Source organism: Telmatherina bonti (genome assembly GCF_933228915.1).
Source record: "Telmatherina bonti genome assembly, chromosome: 20".
Taxonomy (NCBI): Eukaryota; Metazoa; Chordata; class Actinopteri; order Atheriniformes; family Telmatherinidae; genus Telmatherina; species Telmatherina bonti.
In genome coordinates this window covers 16,481,565-16,506,933 of record NC_136618.1, presented here as the reverse complement: position 1 = coordinate 16,506,933, position 25,369 = coordinate 16,481,565, and the positions used below count along the sequence as shown (strand labels likewise).

Below are 25,369 nucleotides of genomic sequence, written 5' to 3'. Positions count from 1 at the left end.
CAAGTATCCAGAGTTATTTTCATGGGAAGTCCTCAGAAGTGTTCATTCCACTTTTTAGAATGAACATTTTTGGCCTTCATGGCAAAAAGGGTATATTCACACTGTGGCTGTTTGGTCTGCTTTAAACGCACCATGGTCCACTTAAGGGATAGTACAACTTATTTGGCACAGTATGAACGCCAACTGCACCCTGGTGCTCACTGAAAAAGTAAAATCAGGGTTACTTAAAGGTTGGGGGTCTCGATTAGCTTACAAACAGACTATCCAGCCACCAAAAAGAGTCATACCTGCCAACTGCAATAAAGCATGAAGAAGAAGAAATAAGTGATGTAGATTGTTTGAGGAGGAGGAAAAGCAGAACCAACAGCATGTGTTTAATATATGTGAGACAGACCAAGCAGTTTGCTCTGTGCAATCTGAACACAAACTAAATCTAAGTGGTGAAAGTGAAGGTGTGAAACATTTTGAAAATCGCTGCCCAATCAGTTTCCCGAACTATCCTGGTGTGAATGCCCCTTAATTTAGCTTCATAAGATTTTATTAGGGGAGTTATATCAATATGTGCCTTTCCATTCTGTTGGTTTTACTGGACTACCTGAAACACCATTCAGTATGGGGCCAGTCTTGATGCTTACTTTGTGCCCCTGCAGAAACATTTTACATTCAGCAGATCACTTCACCCTGATGATGAAATGTTTAACTTAAAATGTATATTTTAAGTTAATTTAGTTAAGAATAAAACACAAAAATACTTCATCTTCCCTGTATAATGGAAGTGCCACAAAGACAATAGAGAGTTGGCTTGGCTCTGCATGGAGCTGTGAATGCTGGCCCTAACTGGACAAGCATTCCTCACATACCTGCCAGCCCCAAAAAACCCACAAGAATTCTTCTCCTTTTCTGTGTTTTTACCTATGAGCTCTTACAGGTCAACGATTCAGTGCGTTACACTGTTAAAACATATGTACACCACATTTACGCCATCTGGTCGCCTAGGCAAACAAGACTGGACCACTTAGGGTTGCCATGTACCACCCAATTTGGCTTGATCCAAAGCCAAGAAAAGGTGACACTTACTTTCCCACCCGCACCATGAAGCCGATGAATCCGATTCAGTCAAATTCAGTCTCCTGAATAGCTCTTTTAATTTCTACAAGCACTGAGCATGACTGCGTGTTTATGAGATAATTAATTAATTCTGTTATAAAGAGACTAAACAGCCACACCGATTAAAATCGATTAAAGGGAAACATCTACTTTTATATTTATATTTATATTTATATTTAGATATTTAGGAAACCACAACTAAAACTTAATGCAGACACTTCTTGGCAGAATCTCTTATCTTCTTGAACCGACTGACCCCCTAATGAACCTGACCCCAGCCTTGTTAGACCTCTTGCCCTCTTCCTTCCTTTCTATCCAGACACTGTTCACAGTAGAACGTCCAGTCAGCCTGTGTGGCTTCTAACTAGCAGCCATAGGTCAGAAAATGCTCTGCTTCCTCCTGCTCTCTGCTGGCTGCTTCCCATGTAAAGTGTTGTGGAGGCCTACCATGTCTGTCTTTCGGTCTTTAGCTGTGGCCATACCAGTGTTTCATCCACCTCCATCATGTGCCCAATCAGCTCCTTTCCTGCCGCCAAACCTGCGTGCAAACGCATCCAGGATTTAAGTCCTATTCTGGAGGGTATTGGCAGTGTGGTTCTAGGAAACGAATAAATATACACAAGCCTTAATTTGGACTTGTAGTTCTCATTAAATTAATTGCTTTCATATCAGGAATGTGGTGAGGGAATAGTAGTCAGGGCTTGCGGCTATGAGCGGCTTTTTTTCAGAGAATGAGAAGGCCATACGATTGTCATCTTGGGTGCAGTTAATGGTTTTCTAAGAATCATTAAAAAGAGAAGAAGACAAGGAGAGGGATGTATAAAGAAGGGAAGAAACAGAATACGTTTTAAAAAGTTTTGAACCATCATTGCACAGGTAGGAACGGAGAGACCCTACGGCTGGGAATGCAGCTGCGCAATAAAAAGCAAAGGGATTGCTTTCCTTTGTCTTCGGCTTAATAGCTGGGCTGATGACATGAAAATGGCATGCAGCAAAAGACTGGAGCTGGAGTAGTGTGTAATTACAGTTAATATGTTGTACGACTTACAGTTAAAATGATGTCTCGAGGGGGGAACAAAAAGGATCATCTTTGATTCTGTACTTCAGTTGTAGTGCGTGAAATAGTTTGTGGATGAATTATGAATGCAGGGAGAAGCCATGATGAGCATCTTTACCTTCTCACTAACAAAGCAGTTGCTGTTTTTCTTTCACCCACAGTTTACTTTGCTATCTCCGGGAAACATAAATCTTTTAGTATCTTAGGGACACAGCCAAATCTCTCAGACCCGCTTCTATTACAGACCTTAAAAAAAACCAAAACAATGGGGGCTTAGAACATATGTTGATAAAGAACAGCTAAAGAATGATACATGGAAAACCTTTCTTTATAGTTCTGCAAGTGCATTATTCAGATTTTATGTAAAAGAAAGCACTATTTCAGATAGGATTTTAGAAATATGATAAGCTTAGATAAAAAAAAACAAAAAACTGTGTGTTGTTGTACTCAAACTGACCCTCATAGGTCTTCTCTCTTACCATCCCAAGGTTTGCAGAAGAGATTAGAAACTTGTCAAACATTTCCTCTTTGTCTCATCACCTCAGACTGATAAAGACTTGCATGACGTGTTTTCTGAGATTCAGCTTCCAGACACTGAGGTGCACATGTAGTTCGTCACCAGTGTGTACCACTTTGTATATGTGTTACGTGTTGTTTCTAGGTTGCAGGGGGACTCTCTATCAGACAGCCGATCAGAAGAGGAGCACAAGCCTAACATATCTGAACAAGCTGTTCCTGACATCTCCTGTAAGTTTCAGAAAAGTTTAATCCCAGAATATTGTTGTTCTTTCACATATCTACAAGTTGTTTTTTTTCTGTCTTGTTGCCCTTCCTCTTCTCTGTCCTTCATGTTCCTGCATTTTGTGTGTATTGTCTGGAGCAGCGTTGTTGCCCGGGGTGGACGCAGTGGCAGCTCGACTGCAGGAATGCGAGGCTTTATCTCAAGTGTCAGGCTCTGTAAGTATCCTCCCTGCATCCATCACCAAACAATTAAGATCACTTTACAGCCATCAATTACCTCGTCGCTTTCCCGTCCGCAGCCTCTATTGTCTGAAACTGAGCGAAAGCCACCTGAATCTTCTAGTTTGAAAAGACAAGACCCAAGCATACAATCCATCTTTATGTACGCATTTCAGCCCACACAACTGACTGCAGTACACAAATGATACCTTGATAAGAAATCTATCTGTATCACTTTGCTAAACTCTCAGGGCACTTGTGTCATGTCTTGAAAAGAATAAATGGAAAGTGTCTTTTATGTTATAGAGCTAAATATTTATGGGCAGTAGGAGAGCACTAAGTTTCACTTAACAGAAGGATTGTGGGATAAACCTCACATGCTGGAGGGAAGAAATCCATAGTGGCCTAATGTGGCACACACCAGACTCAGATGAAGGCAGACATTCACATGCTGTTAATAAAGCGCACGGCAGTACCTTTTGTATAATGACAAAAAAAAAAAAAAAAAAAAAAAAAAAAAGCCAATACCTTTTTCATAATTGCCCAATCTAAGTGTTAGATGTGTTTTTTACAACTTAATTTTTTTTTTTTTTTTTTTTTTTTTTTTTTTTTAAAGAAAGGGGTTTGGAGCCGAGGCTGCGCTCCGTGTGTGGAGCAGATGCAGAGAGTCTCCACACTAACTGGGAGCAGACTTTTAGAAATTGAAAGAGCAAAACTGAGGTCTGATACATTAGGCCAAACGCAACACCCACCACCCTGAACTTAAAAACACCATGGCCTTTGCATCAGAAAACCACTGTTGTAACAGATTTGTGATTGTAGGCTGCAACCAATACTAAATATCTTATAATACTCAGAGATTTAAGCTGATCCCCTCAGCCTCTACTTATTTGTAGCTGTTTATACTAAGAGATTAAACACAGTTTCTTTCCAATGTTACAGCTTCACAGATTAAGCCTTGTCTGGTGCACTCAAGAACAATGTACTAAATGTGTACCATATGGGAACTGAAAGTGCACACATCTCCTGTCACCTACTGTTACTAATGTGATCGCTTTGTGCTTAATTGCACATGTTTGGCTGTTTTTTGAAAACGTAATTTGTAATAGCTTGTAAGTGTTTAACTGGCCCTTCAGGGGCTCATGGGCCAAAGTCTCTAAACAGTACGGAAACACTATAATGCTTTTATGAGTTTGGTGGGGGCAAAAACATTAGTTGAGTATTTATTTGGTAAACTCAATTTATGTGTTGTAGCCCCAAATGTCGTATAATTATCATTTATAAGTACCAATGCATTTTCAATGTATTTTCTTTTGAAGAAATATCTCATTATTTGCTCCATCTACAGAGAAATTGGCATGCGTCTTTTCTTTAGGAAGTTTAGGGGAGATGTTTATTTTTAGTATGTTTATGACTGTCCATAAATAAAACATGGGGTGTATTGTAGTCTGCACTAGTTTGGGGCTGTAAATACCCAACCATGTTGGAAAGTAAACACTGTTAATGGTTATTATTATTAGTCTGACAGACCCCCTGCTTCTGCCAGCTCCTTTAGGTGATAATTGCCCCATAAAGACCAAAACTTTCCTGGAGCGATAGCCAGAGCGAATTCCCCAAGAAAGAAATTCTTCTACGGCCTTCTTTGAGTGATACATTTTAATCACATTTAGCTCTGAGTAGTACGGCTGTTACTGTCGTAAAACCTGTCAGGGGAAACTGCTCACTTCTCTGGTCGAAATAAAAAAATGATTACGATTCAAGTCATGATACAAAGCAGAGTTGTTATGATGGTTTATTTTGGTTTCCAGGGGGATTTTGGCAGAGTCCGAGTTGATACGCTGCATGGCTTTTTATGTTTGGCATGGTCTACTCCCCTCACCTCTGCACAGTTGTGCATGCATGGTTGTCCTCTGAGAACATCTTGCAGCATAGCCTTATAGATGAGATGTATATACATGCTTGATTTCTACCATCTGTCACTCTTTATATTGAGCATTTCCAGATAATCAAATGTGGATTAACAGTTTTTACAACAAAAATTAAATGATCAACTAAAAATGACAAACATCAGTTGAAGAATGAGGAGTAAGTGTATGTTTGTTACACAAAAGTTAGTAATTCTACGTAATCTAAATATAATCATTCATTTATTATATACATGATTTACAGGTATAACCAGGTTATTAAATAACATTTTAATTATACAATATTGCATAAACTCCTAGTCGTTCATGTTTAATATGCTGGGGAAGTTTGAAAGCTTCACACAACTCCTTTGGGAATATCTACATGAAGATGAACGAACTTTATCATAAAAATCAAATGTGTTAAACACAGTTTTGGTACCAGATACACGGATAATTTGCTCCTCTATTTTTAGGTTTATCTCATGTCTTTTGCAACTTATTGACATGCAGCTTTCTCTACCAGCTGATCCTCCTTGACGGAGAAACACGCAGATTGTCATATAAGTGTCTTTGGAATGCTTGAATGAAAATCTAACCGTGTTATTGTCAATATCCTGTTTGCTTTTTGCTGCAGTGGGGCTTGTAAGCCTATGAGCCTTGTACACAAGTCCATAAAATCCATTAGGTGATTCCACAGTGAGCCAAAACAACAGGAATTCATTAAAAGTGGAGCGTAAACTCTCATATTCAACATGCTCCCATAGCTATGCATGCCAGCGGGGGGCTACAAAAACAAATTGAGAGGTATCAGGAACACATACACTCATCTTTCTCACAGTGAAGGTTGGAAGATCGGTCATGTTATGAATCTGTATGACAGGAAATCTAAGCCATCATATTTTTGTTTCTTTACCATTATACTTCTATTAAAACTGTTTTACCCAATAATCCAGCTTGTCAGGCTTAGAGCTGAACAAGAAGATTTGATGCAACTGGCCCATGATCATGTGCTTTAATGACAGCATATGTGAAAAATGTTTGTTCAGAAAAAATCTGTGCAAATCTTGTGTTAGCAGTCTCTCATTTGCAACAATGTTAGGATTTTGTATTTTTCCCAGAAGTATTTCTGGCTGGGTTCTTGCTGATCTTCGCCCCTGATTTCCACATATATATGTTGGAACTGAAATCAGTAACCTTATCAAAAAGGAACAATGAACCTTTTTCTAGTTGTGCATTGTTGCTGTTTTTCATCTTAACAGCTCATACCTGAAAATGTTAATTTAGTAGTAATATCCATGTACCAGTCAGAGACAGTACCTCAAGTGTATGCAGTATTGTGGACTCTTAACTAAACACTGTTCACACGCTCTTAGAAAACTAATGATCCTCTGATCATTATCAGTTGACGTATCAACCAAAGGGAGCTTCAGACGGTGAAAAAACAAACCGTAAAACCTAGATAAAAACTGAAAAACAATTACAAAAATGAGCTCAGATGTCTGCGTTGCTCATTGTTGCGTGTCTTGGACTGACCATGTTTTAGATCTTCTCCCGCACGCACACATACCAAACAGTCCTTGTGTGGAGGATAATATTGGACCGAACCCTAGATTGCGGTGATTATTACAGCTGACCACACACGTACAGCTGCACACATGCAGACTATAAAATATTTAACATTAGACTCCCAACATCCCTTTCTGTCTTCTTTGCTTAAAATGTGGAACTAATTTAGTGAAAAACAAGATCCATATTTGTCATTTTGGGCTGATCACTAGAGGGCTCTCCTCCTTTTTCTTTCAGTTTTTTTTAAAAAAACTTTTGCAACAGTGGGAGGGGGATTATAAAAGTTGGGTTTTGCCCCACTGACATTAATATACCCATAAGTCATTGGAAAATCATAGGCACTCTTTATTTTGGAGATGAAAAGACATTCCTTCTCGTCTCTTTTCCTGTGTAGATTAAAGCATCCAATCTAAGCAACAAAACAAAGGGAAACAAAGTTCAACCCGTATGTGCTTATGTCATATATTGTCTGATAAGAACAATAACTGTCAGTGAGTGGAGGTTTTTTTTTTTTTGGGGGGGGGGGGGGATTTTTTTTTTGCTTCATTATAACCTTTCTGGGACTCTAATCAAGCCAGTCTGCTTCTTGCTCCTATCTACCGTCTAGCTTTTCTTTCTGCATTGTAATGTTAGATTTTACACATTGATATATTCCTTTTAACCTTTTAAATATGTATGACTTCACCAAACACATCAAAACTGCTCTTACATATTTGGTAACATGTTTATTTCTGTGTTGATGTGCTCTGTGGATGTGACTTGTTTACAGCCTCAGTAAATTTGGTTTGTTTGTCAGACTTCGGGGACCATGCAGTACCACTGGTCATAGCGCTGCTAAGTCTGCTGTCTCCAGGACCTACTGCATGGTCCTAATTAGTGTGGACAGAACAAGAAGCTTTAGAGTTAGTGCAGATGTTATAATGTTTATAATAGTAAATCTATATCAGTTGCTGCTTTGAACAAAGAATGGTTTCTAAAGCACTGTAATAAACTTGATCTTCAATATAATCCAGAGATCTGGATCTGGTTTTCTCAAAGAATTTTCCCTGCAACGCCTTCAAATTTAATGACTTAAGACTTCAATAATGATTATAAAACGTATGGTAAATTAAAAAGTGGGGATCTGTTGGTGGCCTTGTTTGCCAGATCTGAGAAGACCCAGAGCGAGAGGAGGAGTAGGTGATGTCATGCAGTTGGATTTGGGGAGATACCACCACAGAAAAAGAAATAAAGCTGGGGAGTTGATCCACTTGTAATGTTCAACTCCACTTGGTGCTTTATGAGGGCTGTAATTAAGGATTGGCTTGTGGAGTTGTGGTTCTGCAGCCACAAAATGCCTCATGTATCTGACAGGCACAGAGATCAATGCCGTAGACCCAGAGTTTCATGGTCAGTCATTTATCAGAGAATAGCATCTTCTCTTGTTTTTCACCAGACTTTACCTCCACGGGGGAAAAAAAAATTCAGTCTTGAATTGTGGAAAGCTTAGAACGATAACACACTGCGTTACAGAGCAAAACTGAACACACTTTTCTGAGAGATGGTAAATTATGTCACATTGCCATAAACATTTAATTTCACAGTGATGTAGGATTTTTGCTCTCATATGCAATTAAAGATGAGCACATCATGTTGACCACATTAACAGCACAAACACATTCCCCTGCTTTTCAATATGTTCATCTTTATATTACCATTTTCACAGACATAGATTCCTTCCTGCTGCTTTTTGCTTGAGAGTTCTTGTTTCTTTACATTGAACTTCAAATTGCCATGGAAGTTTTTTCTTTTTTGATAAACATGTATCAGGAGACGTGCTTGGCCAGGTTCTGGTTTAAACTTTGTTTGTCCTGTAATGTATGTATCTGTCCCAGCATGGCTGTGAGATAGATTTTTTTTAGTACTTTAAGTATCTTGGAATCTGGCTTGGCAACAAAATCTCCTGAAATACATGCAAATGTGCAGCTCAGTAAGGTCAAATCCCCCATTGGTTTTCTCTCCCATGACAAATCCTCTTTGACACATTCCACAAAACAATGCCTGGAAAAATGACACTGCTCCCTATCCTGGTCTATGGTGATGTCTACAAGTTTGCCTTGAAATACTCTTTACAAAGTAGATGTCACCATGATGCTATCTGTTTCATGACTGGAGCTTCTTTTAGTACCCACCACTGTTAAACTGGCCTTCACTCCAGTCTCACAGACAAGCTCAATAGTTAATATTCATCTACAAAACTTTAGCTGAGAAAACCCCATCATTCATCTAGTCATATTTAATAAACATTCTGTAAGCTGTATCAGGCAAAAAACATCTTTCAGACATTGAAATGTAACAGACTTGGCCATACAGTCCTACTGGAAAGCAGATGAACTGGCACTGGCTGAAGAGCAGATCCAGGCCTTTAAGGAAGCAGCAGTCAGTAGACCCACCTAGCTGCATGAACCATCAGATCAGCACTGGAAGCCACACCCAAGAAAGAGGAGCAAGACACAAAACCCACACAGGAAAAAGCCCACAAAACCTCAACAATAACTGGTGACATTAAAACCCAGTACAGTGAGGAAAAGGAAGTGAACAATGGGGGGGACAAAGCTTTTATTGCACTGGGGTCTTTGCTGAAAGCCGTGCGTCATCCATTCAGAAATGTAAAAAGATATGTTTACATTGAACTAATGATGTGTATCTATAGCTTGCTACCTTACATAAAAGTTAACCGTTTTTAAGCCAGCGTCAGCACCATCCCAGAACCAGCACCTGGTTTTTGCTGGTGAAAACCAGTAAAGCATTCCCTGGCTGGTTATATCTGTTCTAAGCATGCTGAACCACATCAGTGAAATTATTTCCATCACTGCTTCTGTTGCATTCTTTTTTTTTTTTTTTTAATTTTCCCTAGTGATATTTTATACTGAAATTCTGATCTCACCAATGTGAATGACTCTTATTTTACCTCCCGTCTTTCAGCTGGTTCAGTCCACATTAAGTTAAATACCACAATGCAAGACCTGGGGGAGCTGAAATGTTTGCAGGTTTCTTTAACAGGCTTGTTGCAGCTTGAACTTGTGGACTTACAAAATTTGTTTTGTTCTCCATTTTCATTGTGCAGTATGTATCTGTTTAACTGTCCTGGACAAGATCAAATACCCAAGATATTGCTTATATTTTGGTTTTACTATTTGCTATTCACTGCATGGTTCCTAAATATTGCTGGGAGACTACGCCATACATACACCACCAGATGTCCCAGAATCCTCCTCTGTATCAGCACTTTGTCAGGCCAGTTCTGTCTTTCATTAAGACCTTAGCACATCAAATGATGTCAGTGCTGGCATGAGAGGTATCATAACTTATCCTGTGTAACTGAACTTGCATGTGGTGGAATTATGACCATCTAGTTTTATTTCTCACCTGTGCTTGGGGCTCTTGTGCACTTGGTCCATTAACTCTACAAATCATATGGCCACTTGTGCTATCAAATGAAAAATAAAAAATAAAAAAGCAGGACTCAGCTAGCTGCCATACAGGACTTGGCAAAGCTTAATCTATCTAACAATTTCCTTTCCAAATTGTACACTTGGCCAGAAATGGTGTGAGCAAAAAAAAAAAAACTGCCCAAAATTTGACCTTTTCATATGATCCAAGCTGGATTTCATTTAACTTTGCAATATGATCATTTTTATATTTGTAAAATAAAAAGAGAAAGATATATTTTGTGCAGCAGGGAGCAGTTCCGTTTATATTGTTCTTTAAGTGTTGGTGGGTCAGCTGCATCCAGGCTCGATGCCAACGCACCAGTATGCATACTGGCTCCTACAGATTTATTGATAGTTACACAAAAATGTCTTGAACCACTACTGACTGTCTAGCGCCCCACATTCACTTAACAGAGTTCACTCCGTGCTGTATGCTTTCATCTACACTTGCTGTGGTTTCTTGTGTTTTTCTAAAGCCCATAAAACAATAATTGGCTCATTTTTTTTCCTCCCAGCAGATATGGCTCAGATATTTCCAGCAATAGCTGAAAATTACATAAAGAGTTAATTGAAGGGTCTTTCTTGTAATGAAACTTACCCTTTTTTTTTTTTCCCCTGTTCTTCTTGCTAACTAGCGTCAGGCTGTCTGGGAGGCTGATCTGAAGGCTGTGAGAGGTGGGAGCTCTGCTGGGCCAACGGGCCTGCTACTGGGTGACTCCCTCTTTTCCAAAGAGCTGGAGAACATGGGCAAACAGCTCGCTGGTAGGCACTTGCGTGTATGTTTGTGTGATAAACATGTGCCTGTGGTGTGCCTTTCAGAGGAACTGAGTTTATCTGTGTGAGGTAGAAGCTGTAATAATTATTTGTGGTCAAATGCTTTATTTAAATACTTTGCAGACACATTTTAATCATGACTTACGCAGTTGAAAGAGGTTTAGATAGCACTTGAGGAGAGAATCCAGCTAAAGCATGAGCCACTTTTGGCTAAAAGATTGTTTTGCTTAATTAAAAACTAGTCTTCATTCTAAAAGTAAGTCATTTTGTCATGGTGGGATTTCATCATAGTTCCAGTAATAACAGGTTCCTCGGTTACACTCTTAAACTTAGCTTAGTTCTTCAGCATGTCTGTGCTGCTGACCGATTTTCCCAACAAAGTGCAGCAGTTTGGAAATATATCATTCCTCATGTAGTTTACGCATCGTCTTTGACACATGTGACATCTGCGTGAGTCAGAGTCTGCTTTTGTTGTCACGAAGATCAAGTAATTCCTCATTTATGAATCACATGAAAGTCTGAAGTGGAGGCCAGGGGGAATGCTGCCATTTAGTGTCATGTGTCACACACTTGTTTGTTTATGAATGTCCTCCCATTCTGTTTGACAGCATCACACTGTGACACACCAGGGTTATGCGAAGCATATTGGTCCCGCTGAGTCACATGTGGAGCTGCTGTGACCTCTTCTGCTCATATACTGTGAATGGACTACCTGCCATCAAAACAAAACAGTGTGGTTCTTTACAAAGCCACCAAAAGAGGACTATTTGTGTGAAGCGTAGACCAACTTGGGCCTCAGAGATTATCAGATTGCTTTGATTTCTGATTGTTCTACAAAGACTTACTGTAAGCTCAGACTGAGAGTGCCGTGCAAATGTCCCATTGATGTCTTTCAGCAAGTTATTCCAAATATTTCAGACCTGCAGTAGCAGCTAATCTGTTCCATGTCATGAACCTGACCCTCATGTTTCATTTTTTAAAATGTTACCCCATTTAAGTAGCTATTGCATCACCTGTTTTGGGCTAATGTACACAGTGTAAATATAAATAAACACTCATTGGACGTTTAGTTTAAAAATAAAAACTTTCCATTATTTCTGAGGAGAATGTGTCTGACAACAGATGCTTCATAATAAATATGCAGCTTTTTAAAAATACATTTGTCATTCTTGAAACTGGGCTGCTCACCAGTTTCGTTGCTTGGTACCACTTTGGACAGTTTAAAGCTTTCAAAGATTGTTTTAAATAAAAACTTAGATGTTAATGGGTTATAAGAACTCTCACAAAGTTTATTTTAATTGCCATACTTAGTAAATATGAAGAAGATAATTCAGGAAACCTGTTAATTTGTTTTTTACTTTTAGTTTGGAAAAGTAGGAAAGGGGGTATACTGAAAACCCTCATTTTTGGAGCAGTGAAATACCCTACCTCAGCGGAAACGAGGCTTGTGTCTCCATTTAAAGTGCAAATATGGTTAGTTTCCTGATGTGTCTGATGACTGCATCCATTTTTAATATTTTCTAAGCTCAAAAGCTTGAATGCCATGTTTTGATTTGCATTTTGGTAGTCTTTTTGGTATTGCATTTTGGTACAAAAAGTATTGAAGTTCTGCAAAATGAAAGCGTACTTTTTTCTCATCCAAACAGGGACAGTGGGTGGTGTTCTAATTCATTGAAGCAAGCAGTATTCTCTATAGCTGCAGGCAAATGATATGTCATTAGCACGCTTGTTTATTTTTAGAGGAGGGACCCAATAAAGATTGCATGAGTTCTGAATGCTTTTATAGTGTGCTGTGGCTGTGTACTCTCTCACCACGTGCAACTGCTTCTTGATCAAAGGCTTTAATAGATTCAATCTGTTTCTTTTTCTTCTTGTCTCTTTCGCCGTCTCATTTTCCACCCTGCTTTCTTCTTTTCCTTTGCTCTGCTTGAGTTTTGGATCAAGTCTTGTCATTCCAGATGTATTTTTGATGTTCTGTTTTTGATCAGCCGGAGTTGTAATTTTGAATCAATGTCAGTGACAGTTTCTTTGTAAGAAATATAGTCAAGAAAATATACTGAAATGTGCAAAACTTCACAGTAAAAATGCTTTTGATGGGCCTTTCTTTAATGTCAGGAAGTCAGAAGTACTGGTTTACACTGGATGATAAGTGGAGTGACCATTTAAGGGAAGGAGGAAGATTTTCACCATCTAAAACATTGAGTGTTATCATTAGGAGGGTAAATATCTTGAGCTGGAAATATCAGGCTTACGGAAAGAGATTTACTAGTTTTTTCCTGTTTACAGCATGATATAATAATAACACCAGACATTTTTGTGGGTGGGAAAAAACTCAAGAATTGGATATTCTATGTGGAACTTCATTTTTACATCATGTAGTATTGATTTCATTGCCATGGCCAGGACTGGGTTAAGCTGACATGGTGATGTTTTGTAAACCAGAGATAGATTTGAAATACTGCCCTGAGGTTTCTTGTCACATTAAGATGATTATTCAAAAACAAATTAAACAATCTTGTAGCTTTTGGGCAAAAATGAACAAGAAATCCCAACTTAAACCTTTTAATTTACGTGTTTAAACCAAACCCTTACAAAATGAAAGTCATTCAGCACACATGAGCACATTAGAAAAGCAATCAGAGCTGCTAAAGCATGTAAACAGTAATCTGCTGTCAAATAAATAAATTAATTTGATCCCCAAAGGATGCTGCTGTAAACCATTTTGAATACACATGTAAACACACTCCAAATTGAATTTTCCCAAATGTGAACCCAGGGTTGTATTGCAGACGTTTTCTGCTTTGCATGCTAAATGGTATTTGTCAGTGAGCAGACACATGTGTTGCATATTACTGTAGAAAAATGTTGTTTGTGTAGGAGCAAAACATCATTTGTTCAAAAACAAGGAAGTCAAGGTTTGTGAAATAGTTGACATGCTTGCTATAGCTGTTTATTTAATGTCTAAGGTAGACAGTTTTCCAGAAATGTTCACTCCTGGTGAGTCTTTCCTGAAGGTATGCCTCTCAGATGATAACTCCCAGACTGCTTTGTTGATTAAAGATTGCCAAAGTTTGGAATAAAAGCATCGGACATGGAGAAAAATAAGCCAGATGTTGATCACAGGACTTGGCAGCATCGCTTCTTTTGCAAAAAAAAAAAAAAAAGAAAAGTAACTGAATTCGAATAGAAGCAAACAAATGTGTTTTTGTCAGGGAAAGGCGGAAAAAAGACATATTGTACTTACTGTATATCAGCTTGGGACTTTTTCTAACAGAGGAAGCCGGATTCACCACAGTTTACAAGGTCTATAAATATTGTCATCATTACCCAGAAGTAGGATTAAAGCAAGCAGTCTCGCCCACTTTAATGCTCAGTAAAATTTGTGAATCATCTGTCCGGTGGGACGTAAACCAGCTTCACTGCACAGCCTCTGCATAGTGATCCAAACAAGCCTGATGTCACGCTGGAATCTTCCAAGTTCATTTAACAGCGTTTAACTGGGATTCTTACATTGTGTTGCAGGCTCCATCATACTTACAATTAAAATCACTTCAAGTATTTTCATTTAATTTTTTGGGAAAGTTTTACCTGAAGTTGTTAACATATTTTACTCATTCTCCCTCTCTTCAACAGAGGTTGAAAAGGACTTGGCCAAACTCGCAGAAGTAGGAAAGATGACCACTCGCAGCTCCAATAATCCACATGGTAGTCTACTTCACACTCCTCTGCGCCACAGGACGCTACCTGACACACTTCCTCTTCCCAGCCTTGTTTCCAGACCCCAGTCTCCAGCTGGCAGCCTGTCAGGCAAGCCTTGTAGCATCGGCCTACCTCTGCTAAACCCCAAGCCCACCACCCTGGTCATGGGTCGGACTCAATCTCCCAGCAACCCTGGGAGCAGGACTCAAACCCCTAGAACACCCAGCAGACCCCTGACCCCAAATAGCTTGCTGACACGCTCCACTTTCAACTCTGGATCTCACAAAGAGGTGACATTCAGGAGGTCGCGGAGCCGCCCTGTGACTCCCACGAGTCAGCCAACACATCCCCGGCCGCTGCTCACCCCTCCAGGGCTAAGCACTACAGACAGCCTCGGTGCCAGCCTTCGGGCATATCTGTCAGAGGTAAGACCCCCAAGCTGAAACCTCCACATTTTCCCTCTTTGTTGAGAGCTCATATAGGCAGTTATTAATGTCAGTCGTGTTTAAAACATATGACCACTGAAGAGGAGATTGTGTTGCACTGTGGCTACATTCACTTTAAAGACTCAAATACTTCCAATACAAACACATCTGGAGGAGCCCTAACCTTTCAGGACTCAGATGAGAGATTAAGTACGACTCTCATGTCTGTCAGTTAAAAGACTACCAGCAGTTAAGTTATTTTATCTGAAAAGGTGAGCCTGACTCTGTTAGATGTAAAAGTGAGAGGGACAGGATCGTTTCTGACTTCCTGGAGATGGTCATGACCAGACTGCAAAAATTACAGGTCAGGAAAAGAAAGTCCTGCGCACCAAACCACAAAATTGTTATTTTTGCTCTTATGTTTTTGTATATTTGCTTAACCACTAGACAGTAAGCCTGACTGTTTACTCCTGCTGCTTCACCAGTCTACGTGATGCTGAGCTCGCTGTCTGCTGGCTGTAGCTGCACGTGGGATCAACTGTCAGCAAATGGAAGAGAAATGAAAGCAAATAAGCAGATTCAGATATTTTCAGATGGGATTGGTATCTCCCATGGCCATCACTTTCTACATGTTACAGTGAAATAGATCAAGTGTACGTACGTACATACGTAAAACATGGGAGAAAACTTTGGGTCATGGTATTTTATGATAAAGTTTCAGTAGGATGACAATGAGTCTGTGCGCTGCATGTGAAGAGAATTAAAATGAGTATAAAACACGAGAGCCTTTACACACATGCATGATCAGCCAAACACACTCACACACACACTTCGTGTGGGGTTTGGTGGCAAGCCATGGAGGTCTGTACAGTAGGATGTCATTTTACTGTGGAAAAATGAGCCTGGTATTAAAGAGGTAGTTTCAGTGGGATTTCTTTCTTATAATTCTTTCATGATCTACTTAACAGCAGCACTGTTAAATATGAGCCTTTTTTGAAGGCTTTCTTAAAAGTGGGCAGGAGTTTTACAGTCCCTTTGTATACTTTTTGACAGTTACACCAGTTGACACCTAGTGACATTATCCAAAACCCTACTTCAGTGCAGCCAGTCTGCTTTTATTGAGGCCACCTGGTCTCTTGTAGAAAGACTGAAGTCTGGTTAAAAAGAGGCAGAATCCTGAAAGCACGAATACTGGTGAACAGAAATTAAAGGAAAAATAATGGTGTTATTTTTCTACTTGTATAGTTTGTTTAAAACTGATTTTTGTTATTAAAAGATAAATTAAATAAAATAAAACAAGCCTTCTTCACCCTCTGGAAAATCAGTGCTGCTGTCTTGGGAACCTTCTCACAATGTACCGTAAGTATAGTAAGTTCCCACATCTAAGTTAAAGAATGCAGTACATTTAAAGGCTGCTTTCATAGTATACACACAGTGAGTGCCTCTTGGTTCATTTACAAAACTATACATACAACTTAGTGCGGAAGTGAAAAGAAAAAGAAACTGAATCAGTAATTAAATTAAACATATTTTTCCAGATATGTGGTCATAAAACTTTGGACCAACGAGTATTCATGCTATGCCTTGATGAAACTGATATTAATATTTTTGCATGTTTTAAGTCTTGATCAGTCTTAAACTTTGAGTTCAGTTGAGATTTTTGTAAATTTATAAATTTGGAGACAGAATGCAACAATATAAAGTGTTGGATGTTTTGTATTTGTATTAAATTTGATGGAAGTTATGTGTTTCAGCAATGTAGAGATGTGGTCATGATAACAGCTGTGGACCAACCTTCCTTCTTTGAACAGGAAATCTAAAAACTGAAGAGACCAGCCGAATGAGCTCTGTTGCTCAGTTTTCCAAGTTTATATGTTTTGGGGTTTTTTTTGCATTTGACAAAGCAAACAGAGACATTTTCCGTTTATTACCTTCATCCAATATGGATTCATTTGAATTTGATTCTAGCCAAAGAAGATGTGCTGGCTGTAAACTATTTCATTTCATCTATTTTATTTTGTTTAAGCAAGTCTGAATGATTCCCATATTTCATTACTAGTGTTGTTTTCCTTTTGTATTTCAGGATGAATTTTACCAGCAGTTAATGGCCATCCGTCAGCCTTGGCATATTCCCAGTGATACGGACAGTGACATACTGGAGCCTCCTGAACAGGATAAGAGTGAGTGAACCAACCTTGCTCTTGCTCCCTATGTTTTTTTTTTCTCCATTTGATTGTTTATCATGTGTCGATCCAGACTCCTGTAACAGGAGAAAGTAATTATTCACAGCCTAGTTAAGTTGTTGGTCTCAGGCGAATCCATAGTTCTCAAACCTGCCCCTTTAATGACTTTACCTTCTCACAGCTGCTTTTTTCACTCGCTGTCAGATGTGAGATTTATTTCATTATGTCATTTTGCTGCAATGAAATATGACTGCATTAAAGAGACAAAAGTAAAATAGTCCTTGTGAAAGTTGTAGATGGAACACGAAGGCTGAAAATTTCACTGTCAGGGATTTAAGTGGGGGGAAAGTTGCCATGTAAATTGTCCTTTTCTGGAATCATACGAGAGATTTATCTCTATCAAGATCTAGTCGATAGACTTGAATGGCTCTAGCTGAACGTCATAAATCCAGTCACAGTAAGGAACTGGCTCTAATACAGTGAAGCACATTAAACTCGCTTCGAACATGACGGAATTAGATTAGACCTCCTGGAAGGTTCTGGTCCATAAATTGCATGAGGGCATGTGGCAGTAAGGCCCTATAGTCAAAGCCTCCCCAGACTGAAACTAAGTACTTCTCAATACATTGTGATGCACAAAGGAACTGTCAGATTTATGCTTTTTTAGCATTAGTTAACATATAGCTAAATGTTTCAGATCCTTTGAGATTTAGGGAAGAATTTACTGCTTTAAATGAAGAATGACTTGGGTAAACATTACGTATTTCTACAGACCTGCTGGGTGGAAAATAAAAATACCCATGTATTGTAGCCCATGTAAGGTCTTATATCAGATTTTTCTTGAGCTCTGCACAAAATTCTCAGGATTCTGCTCCTTAATTTTATGTATCTACATGTTTTTTCAAAGGGGAATCACAAGTACACTAAATTCCAAAACTCACATTCGTGCTGTAGTTGTCAGCACCTCTAGTTACGCACCAGTGTTTTGCATCTAGATCGTAATGAAAGATGCGTGCAAAGAATTAGATGAGAGTCCTCATCAACTTCCCAAACTGAAAATTATCTGCATGTGGGATTTAAAAAAAAAAAGAGACAGACTTCCTTGATGTTATGAAACAAGAATTCCAGTCAAAGAAAAGATCAAGCAGGCGAATGGTTGTCACATGGAAATATAACCCCCTGACATGTTCCTCCGGAGGGTCGTTGTTTTGCCAAATCTGTATCTTTTGCAATGAATGGATACGATTTCCTAATAGCCCCTGGGGGCCTGCTCTAAAGCCTTGGCAACGGTAATGGCAAGCTGAGAGGGGATATGAAGCACAGATTGAATTAGACGTGGCTCAGAGAGCGGAGAGAGACACTGACAGAGACCAAACAGCCACAAGACGTGACAAAGCACCTTCTGGCGTGAGAGAAGGCCCGCAGGACTGAGCGCTGAAATCTGCTTCGTATGTTTCAGTGTGAGTGCATGAGAATAGTATTAGTCAGGGCAAGACATGAAAATTGTTTTCAGACGTCACGTTTGCCCCTTTAATCAGATTTTTTGGTGTGTGGGGTGTTTACAGGGGGGCATGTTTTCAGGTCACACAGATGCCTAACAGAATAACTTATGATGTGATAGCATTTTATATCGCTAAGGACAAAGGTCAGCCTCACTAGAGAGAACCAAGACTATGACTTCGGTAAACTTTGAGAGAAATTTGGATAAAAGCTAGAAATTTAGCTTAATCTATCAAATAGAGCAACTATTTAGTGACTCCTTCAAATTATTCGATGATGTAATGAGCCAAACATAAATAAATTGCAACAATGTAAAAAAAAAAAAAAAAAAAAAAAAAAAAAGACACATTGCTTTATGTTTTGTTATTTAAAATCAATAGAAAATCCCAACAAATTGAAGATAAACCACTTGATTACCCCCATTTGGCAAGAAAATGAGAAGTAAATGCTTTTGCATGTACTGGTATGCTGTTGTGCGTCAGTAAGTTTGAGGTCCACATCATTAGTGCGGTAAACTGTCTACACAGAATCTCAGCCGATGTGTCTTAACTGAGAGCTAAATAATAGGGGAAAATCCGTAGCTATTTCCTGTTATTCCATAAACTTCCACAATGTGTCTGCCACACATTCCCCCATACAGATGAAAGTTGCCCCCTTTTCCCCACTTGCCATGTCTAAATCCTGGCAAGTCCGCGCAGCATGTTCAGGAATTCAACGCGCCTGACGTGTCCACCTAGAAGAAATTTACTGTCAATATCATAAATCTGCTACAAGTCTTTATGGTTTTGAGGATTTATATACTTCACAGGACCATTATATTGTTCATACACCAGTAATCAGAAAAATGTGTTTTGGACATGAACCTTTTGAGCATGTGCACTAATATACAGTCCCTGAAAGAAACGCTGAAAAATGTACAGCCCGTGTGAGTGTATGGAAGGCACAAACAGTAACAAACATACCCTCACCATGAGATTGAGCTTATTTTCCTTCCTGTTGTGAGATGCATGAGAAAATGGGACCACTCTGCTTCTTTAGTTCTGTATTTTGTATTTCTGAAGCAGCAGAAAAACTTCCAGATTCTAGTCTAGCTAAACGATTTAGATAAACTATGACAGTAATTTACAGTTAACATAATTGTTTGTGAGACTGCAAACAAGGCATTTCCTAAAACTTGATGATTTTCTAAGGAAGATTATGACTAATACTCTAAATTCATGTCTTTTAGGTGGTTCACGAGATGCCAACATGAGATCAGTGTTTTCAGGTAAGATTCTGAACAGTTTGAAGTGTCATGACCTAAAGGGCTCAGCTCCTAATTTGTTGTTTCATCTGAGCCACAAAAAGCCTGCAATGCTGCTTCGCTATAGTAAGCAACTACTTCAGACTGAAAGAGACTCGGTGTCTGTCAGTGATCTCATTTGTAGAGCCACAGCTTGTAAGCCACATAACCACCAATGGTTGACTTGCTGTAGAAGCCTCCACCTTCATTTATGGGCCATTCAATTACCGTCACAGGCTAAATGGAGGGCACAGCAGCTCTGAGAGCTGATTGGTTTGAGGCTGCCTGTGTGTGGAGACGGGAACACCGTTGCCCAGTTCCATTAAGTCACTTGGGTTCTGAGTTTACATGCAGCAGACAGCGTCACTTCACAGCATCAACATTTAGAAGGAGAAAGTCTGTCTGGTTTGAGGTTGTCTGCGGTTCCCCTTCTTGTGGCTCAGAAGGTGCCCACAGTTCCCAGTGTCAGTGTGCCAGTCTGGACTGAGATCTGAGAGCAGGCTGCTGCTGTTGCTTGTCTATCAGAGAGGCTAGAGCATTGCCATGGCAACAAAACTCAAAGCCCATGGCTGCTGTCCCATAACTTCAGTGTATTGTGAAATATGGTGATTGGAACCTCTACTGGGCAGCACCAACCCCCATTTTCCACCTCATGTTGTTTGTCCATGACATGCTCAAATATTAAAAGGCTATTTCACAGTAATTGCCTCAGTTATTATTCCTATTAGCGGTTCAATGTGTCTGATTCTGGTTTCTAGGTGACTAATGTTTTTGTCTTTCATTTTTCACAGGCCTATAGTGATGAAGACCAGAGACACTGATCCAATCAAACTATTATGCAAACCACTGGACATTTTGAATATGTGTACAGAGACGATTATTTTTATAAATCATATAAATGAAAAAAAAGATTGTACACTTTTTCACAGATATTTCATAGACATTGTACTGTAACTATGATAAAATGAGAAAACTATTACTTGAGACTATAGAATATATCATTTATTTTTGTTTGCTATTATAGCATGCTGTTACACCTCAATATAGAGTCCAAAAAACAGATGCATTATGTTGTTCATGGACTCTTTTTCTAGGCCTAATGCATATTCACATTGTGAGAACAGCACACTTATATTAAGAACGTAGTATTGAAACGCACTGTTAAAAAGTTTGTGTTTTTTCAGTCAGCAAATAAGCAAGTTGTTGGAGGGAAAACATGGAATGCTGTTATTTTAATTAAAATGATTTGGTGCATTTTTCTGTTTTTGACTCTCGTGTACTGTGTCACACCATATATTGTCTCTGTTAAATATTCTTTGTATAGAATTTCTACATGTAAAAACACTGAAAGTCTCACTCTAGTAGTTACAGATTCCCTGAGAGGTCGTTCTATGATGACTTTGGTTTGACTCAAAACCTCAATCAGGCATCACTCTCACATCTCCTGACAATAGACGAAGTTCCCAAGAAGATGAGCTTAGTCTAAAGAGGTTGTACAAAGTACCAATATGCTAATTTATTCATTTTCTATCATTTTCTGAGATGTATTAAAAATGTACTGCTTCTTGCTTTTCTTCAGCCAGTTGAACAAGGCAGAACTGCAGCTCCTAACTTGCTCCCCCAGCTGTGTACAAGGAGCCTCACCCCTTAACTGCAGGAGTTGTAAATGACAATGCAACACAAAGAAAATGCATTTCAGAACATAAATCTCACTGTCAAAAAGCTGAATGTTATCAGACAAGGTTGGGATGTGCAATTATCTTAAGCTATTTTAAAATGGTGAATAGTTGATCAAATTTAGTATTTATTTAAAATTTTAAATCTAATTTGACTTTGGTGTACATTACAAACCTCTAACACTTGCCTGGCGCTACCTCAGTGTGTTTGGCTTTCAGGTTTAGTTTTAGAACTTAAACCAAAGATTAGCCAAACAACCAAAACTACTTTAACTTTAACATAAAATTTACTTTAATTGAACAGATTCCATTTTGGGTTTATTCACATAATTGAAAATGACCAAAAAACTGTTTTTCCATTAGGCTCTAACTGGACTTTGCCCACATGCACCATCCATCAAACCTTTTGTTTCTGACTCACACTGAGGCGCTGACAGAGACATAGAAATCTGTTGGGCCATGACTACAGTGCTCTTGTGTGTTTGCCTGGGCACGTGTCAGTTATACTGTGGTTGTCTGAGGGTTACACAGGCAACGTCAGCTCTACAGACACACACACACACACACACACATCACGGATACAGTCTGATCCCTGCATTCAAACCCTACTGAGTTTTGTGGTAACATGAATCGAAACGGTGCCAGCTTTTCTGAGACCGTCACTCTAGATGTGGTCAACACACTGCTCAGATCTCCAGTCTTATTTCATGATTCCTGTAAAAGGATGTGTGAGAGGACTAATCACTTTAAAACCCCATCCTGTAAAACATGCTATGTGGATTAATGCCTCATGTATTTAAGCACATTGTGCTCTCATTGGAAAAGGATGTGGTTAGAAGATATGTGGAAGAATTGCAGGGCATGGCAAAACTGAGTCACTGATACAATCTTTTAAAAACACTATGAACAATATTTTCCTGTTAGAAAAAGGAAATGTCTTGTGTTGCATGTTGGAGTTTACATTTTCTCCTTTCCCCGCGTTAGAAGGCATTGGGGAGTGAGGTTGCCATCTGTTCTTGTTCCACGGATCATCAGCATGTTAATTCTGTTTTACAATCAATATTTTCTCTGAGTTCATATGTCACTTCCAGTTTTCCGTTCGTAGTGTCAGCTAAATATGAAAGCGGAGAGCGACCTGGAGCAAGGCAAGACAATACGACAGAAGAAGACTTCAGTTACTGCCACAGATGCCACACAAAAGCAGTAATCTGATGCTTCTTTCTTTTTTTTGTTCCTCCAAATGTCTCCATATGTCATTGGTTATACAAATGAAATGTTGGAAGAGTCACATAATCACATCTCAGATTGTTGCTCCATAACTTCATTATGATTATTACAAAAATTATTGTTGCTCAAATGCTGCACAAATCAACTAGTTTTAGCTGGATGACAGTTGCATATGTTAAGAATCAGATTTGTCTGTATTGTCCTAAGAATTGTGGAGACTTTACACACTGGGCCCGTTTAAGCATCTGTGGGGGCCACCCAGGAGGAGGGACAGACATTGCTTTACTTACTGGGAGTTCTAGACCACCGTCAATGGTCAGCAGACTGACCCAGGTCTTGATTTACAACTGAACACCCTGAGATTTATCCTGACATACAGCACAAATAATTCTATGGTGGATGGAGGGTACACTTTGGGGGAATATACAGTTAGTATCATTTATAGCTTGAAATGTTCCAGTTTGTTGAGTGTGTATGTGGAAATGTAGCAGTCTGTGTGTGGGTGACAGAAAGATTTTGTGGACGGTGTTTGTGGATGGAAATTGTTGCTTTAGGGTAAGAACGGGCCTCTTAAGGTTTAGATTTGGTGTTGGAGGTTAAATGTTTTTATGACTTTGAACATTTTCTATTTTCCCCAGATATGCTGCAACCTCTGATACTCTGTGACCAACTTGTCCAAACTATTCATTTTCATCAGAAAAGAAAGAAGATATGAGTTTGTACTTCAAGCTACACGACTACAACACTTTGCATCATTATGTAAAAATGTTATATGAACGCCTTTGCGGCAGAATGACCTGGGGATGTTTGTCTGGTCTCTTTTTTTTTTTATTTTTTTTTTTTTTATTGCAACAGTTATTAAAGATAAAATCACTACTCAGGGTTTTTTTTTCTTTAGTGTGTTTTTGTGAAGTGAACTGCCTGTTGTCACTGAACGAACAAAGTCAACCTCTCCCATTCCTGTTTGCTTCTCCAAGTCTTTAATCAGTGTGAGTCTAAGTGTTGCTTTGTGCTGTACTCTTAACTACTCGTAGGCCTCAATCACAAAAATATGTAGAAACTGGTTGATATTGTTGCAGTGAGTCTGGTCTGTGGGACTGATTGTAGAGCAGATCCAGAGCATACTGATGTCTACAGAGACAACTTCATGTTCAGTCACCGAGAGGCCAGCTCAGTTTACAGCTTATCAATAATTTAAAGGGGTTTAACCAGTATGGCATCACTTGTTCAAATGTGACCACTTTTAGACCAAATATATATCAGAAAATTAATCAATTTGAAATAATCATCAAATAATTAAGCATAGTGGAATATAATAGTTAGGTTCACAACAGGTTATTATACTAATAGTGTTGGTCCGAGAAGTAATTTTACCTGAGTAAACTGGTCAAAATTGTTAAGGTCTTTCATTTTTAATTATACAAACATCTCCCTTGTTTCAGACCGAATTTTGATCCACATAAATAAAGAGAGTAATGTGATAAAAGTGAAAATGTTTTTTTTTTAAAGTTCTTTTTTTTTTCTATTTTTAGCTCTATTTATTTTTAGTCAGTGGAGGGTTTGTTAGTATAAAGTACCTTAAATAGCTAACGCGAGGAAGCCTCTGACTGAACACCTTTCAAACAAATCTGACTGAAGTGGTCTTACGTTGCGTTTAGACTCCAAACAGCAGTCTGATGTGTGTTTGAGGAAATCCCAAAGCCTCACAATAACGTCTTTATTTTCAACTTTGTCTAACTACAATCTAACTGAGACATTTAAAAAATGTTTTAATCCGTGGCTACCGGGATGAATGACAATTTAACGAGCAATTATTTCCACCTGCTGTAATTTCAGCGCGAGCGAAGCGACGAGCGGCACGCGCTTTGTTGTTCCTGTTTCCTTTTTATTTTGCACCTGGGGAAAAATAACCAGCTGGCCCATACACAGTGTTACATAGCCTACACCACGAGACTTATATCGGAAGTCAGATTTGTTATTATACTTAAATAAGAAGGAAAAATGGATGCGTAATTCCAGAGGAGACGCAGTGGCGTCCAAGATGAAGCTAATCCCAAGGTGAGTTCTGCCACATCATGTTTGCTTATTTAAAGCTTATTTTCTAAAGCGATATTATCTTTCACATATATTGCATTGGTTTATTTCCAGACCTTGGACTTAGTTGTCTTTGGGCATACCCTGTATTAGTTTTAGATTTACTTTAAGTCTGGTTAGAGGTTTTAACATGTAAGATTTAACCACAGTGAAATGGGGAAAAACCGAGTAATACAGGTTTAAATATTTCATTTGCTTCATGAACAGATCTTAAAACAGTTCAGTATTCAGTGTGAACTGTTACACCAGGCAGCTGAGTTAAACCAGTGTTTGGCCATCTTTGACTCCAATGTAAACCAGAAGAAATGCATCATTGCTGTGGGAGGAATTGAGACTGTTGAGTTTGGCCAGACTTCTGCAGAGACATATTATCTGTTTTTAAACAAGTGTTTTGCTGTTTTTAGGTCAGTAGTCTTCCAAAGATTTTCAGTTGTTTTGT

The 25,369-nt window shown here is 38.9% G+C and overlaps 1 protein-coding gene across 1 annotated transcript in view; it reads left to right on the top strand.

Moving 5' to 3' along the window:
* The window catches only part of cUnh8orf34 (chromosome Un C8orf34 homolog), a gene marked incomplete at both ends in the record, with an annotated part of 65,824 nt that extends 45,308 nt beyond the window's left edge, over window positions 1-20,516 (top strand). Inside the window, 10 exon segments of the mRNA XM_079259634.1 lie at window positions 1,427-1,432; window positions 1,434-1,484; window positions 2,826-2,911; window positions 3,048-3,121; window positions 10,706-10,832; window positions 14,478-14,968; window positions 17,052-17,148; window positions 19,880-19,918; window positions 20,380-20,417; window positions 20,421-20,516. Coding sequence (XP_079115760.1) covers window positions 1,427-1,432; window positions 1,434-1,484; window positions 2,826-2,911; window positions 3,048-3,121; window positions 10,706-10,832; window positions 14,478-14,968; window positions 17,052-17,148; window positions 19,880-19,918; window positions 20,380-20,417; window positions 20,421-20,516 — 1,105 coding nt within the window.
* Window positions 20,517-25,369: the final 4,853 nt, after the last annotated feature.